The sequence below is a fragment of the Condylura cristata genome, unplaced genomic scaffold (genome assembly GCF_000260355.1).
Source record: "Condylura cristata isolate star-nosed mole 26May11 unplaced genomic scaffold, ConCri1.0 scaffold00076, whole genome shotgun sequence".
NCBI classification, from domain to species: Eukaryota; Metazoa; Chordata; class Mammalia; order Eulipotyphla; family Talpidae; genus Condylura; species Condylura cristata.
Window position 1 is genome coordinate 388,041 of NW_004567177.1, and position 2,098 is coordinate 390,138.

General features: G+C 65.4%; 1 protein-coding gene across 1 annotated transcript in view; it reads right to left on the reverse strand.

The window, feature by feature from the left end:
* The window catches only part of LOC105854643 (basic salivary proline-rich protein 3-like), a 4,392-nt gene extending 2,555 nt beyond the window's left edge, over positions 1 to 1,837 (reverse strand). The window contains exons 1-3 of the mRNA XM_012734844.1: positions 1,690 to 1,837; positions 1,274 to 1,459; positions 123 to 264 (exon numbers count right to left, since the gene is read on the reverse strand). Coding sequence (XP_012590298.1) covers positions 123 to 264; positions 1,274 to 1,459; positions 1,690 to 1,837 — 476 coding nt within the window. The remainder of the gene's footprint in view (positions 1 to 122; positions 265 to 1,273; positions 1,460 to 1,689) is intronic.
* Positions 1,838 to 2,098: the final 261 nt, after the last annotated feature.

Consider the following 2,098-nt stretch of genomic DNA (forward strand, 5'->3'; position numbering starts at 1 on the left):
GAGGGCCAGCGCGGCCCGCCGGGCGCTGCGAGCCCTGATTTAATCTTGCCACCTAGTGTCAGCTCCTTTCTTCACACGCCCCGGCTTTCCTGAGGGCGCAGGGCCGAGCTCTGCCCCGCCACGTGGAAGCTGGTGCCTGGGTGGGAGCGGGCTGCGCCGGGGGCCCGAGGGCAGGGCGCCCCCGGGACGCCGGGCTGTGGGCTTTGGCCGCCGAGCCCGCGCGCCGCGCGCCTCCGAGGGCGGGCGGCGGGCCGGAGCCGGCAGCTAGAGGCGGGAGCGGGGAGCAGACGTCTGACGGAGGCATAGCCGCGCGCGCGGGGCCTAAACCTGGGGAGACTGGCCCCCGGTCCGCAACAGCCCCCCTCAGGATCAAGTATTTGTTAAATTGACATGGCACAGATTTCTCGATTACAGCGGCAAAGCGGAACTGAAAGGCGTCGTAAGATCCATCAGAACCCTGCCCAAAGCCCCATTCTCTCCCGACTTAATTTATGCCACGCGATTCTGTGTTGGGGAAATGAAGCAGAAAGCCCTTCCTCCTCCTCCTCCTCCTCCCGTTCTTCTTTCCTCCCTCCTCCTCCCCGCCCCCTCCCCCAGCACACCCCGGCCCGCTCCCTCTCCCTTTCAAAGCGGAGCTGACGGGAGACTGTTTAACTTCAGTGCTTCTGTGGGGCTGCGGAGTTTAACTCCTGCACACCAGTAGCTGGGACGAACAAAGGGGAGACTTGAGGTCCGAGCATTCAGCCTTTCTTTGCACTTTAATTTTCATTGATTGGGAAGACAAGGGCAGCCCTCAGGGATTCGGGCTGAAGGGGGGTGACACGCCTTTAGACGCCGTCAGCCCCCAGCCAGCCATCTGCTCCCAACCAAATGGCGTTTTTTCACTCCCTAACTGCATGTCTCTATACTCCCGCAACCAAGCAAGCGCTCTGAGCCCCCCAAATGCAGGAAGGACTTAAGCCGGCCGTGTTAAATAGACTCGCTCCGCCTCGGCCCCAGCCGCCAGCTCCCGCCTCTCCACACACCATAAATCCTCACCTTTCCCATTAGCAAAAAGCAGGAAACTTTCTTTTAAATACTTTTTGATGTCTCAGCAAATTTACTGTACAAAGTGGCTGATTAGGGCTTGGAGGCCCCGCGCATCCGACGGGGTGGGGGGCGGGGCGGGAGGGGCGCAGGGTGTCTCCTTTCTGCCCGAGCAAGCCCGGGGCTGACTGCAGGATCGGAACCCCTGCACCCGGCCACCCGCAGCGCCCGGCCCTGCCCTGCCCACCGTCCCGCTGGGCCGTGGGAGTAAAGGCCCGGCCGCTGCCCGCCAGGGACGCGTCCTTGGAGTGCCTGTGGTGAGGGCCGTCACCCAGGCCGGTTCTCACGGTGGGGGGGGGCTGGCTGGGGGGCTCCCGCCAGAACACAGCACGGGGAACAGGCTTCAGACTCTCGGCGGCCACAGGTTCAGTGTCTGTGTGGACAAGTCTGGGCTGTGTCTCCCAGACCCAGCGAGAGCTGCGTTCCCACCAGAAAGGTCTCTCCTCCTAGCAAGAGTTGGGGTCCTTGTTCAGAGCAACAAAATGAAAGACTTCCAGGCAACAAATCTGGTGTTGATCAAACATGCCAGCTGACTTGAGGGGGAGAGGGGGAGGGGAGGGGCAGGCGAGGCCTCGGAGGAGCGGGCTGCCCTCTGAGCGCCACCGGGCGGGCGCAGCTCCTGCTCTCGGCCGGGCCGGCCGTGGCCGCTGCCTCCACAGGGCACGTCCCCCGAGGGCACGCACGGGCGTGTTCCCGCTGGGCGTGCAGCGCCGGACGGACGGACGCGCTCGGGACCTCGGCGCTTCGCCATGCCTGGAAAAGGCAGCAGGCAAGCAGAGCTGACCTAGCGGTGGGGGCTGGGGGTGTCTGTGCTCGGAGGAGACGAGGCCGCCCGGGCCCCCCGCAGAGCAGACACGCCGGGCACGGCCTGGCCGCAGCCTCCCGGCCCAGTCGCCCCCCGCCCGGATGCCCGCTACTGGGGCGGGGTCACAGCTGTCACAGAACCTCTGCTGCCGTATGGGACGGTGGCCGGGCCGTGCAGCCTTGCGAGGCAGGGAGGAAGGCCCTCGAG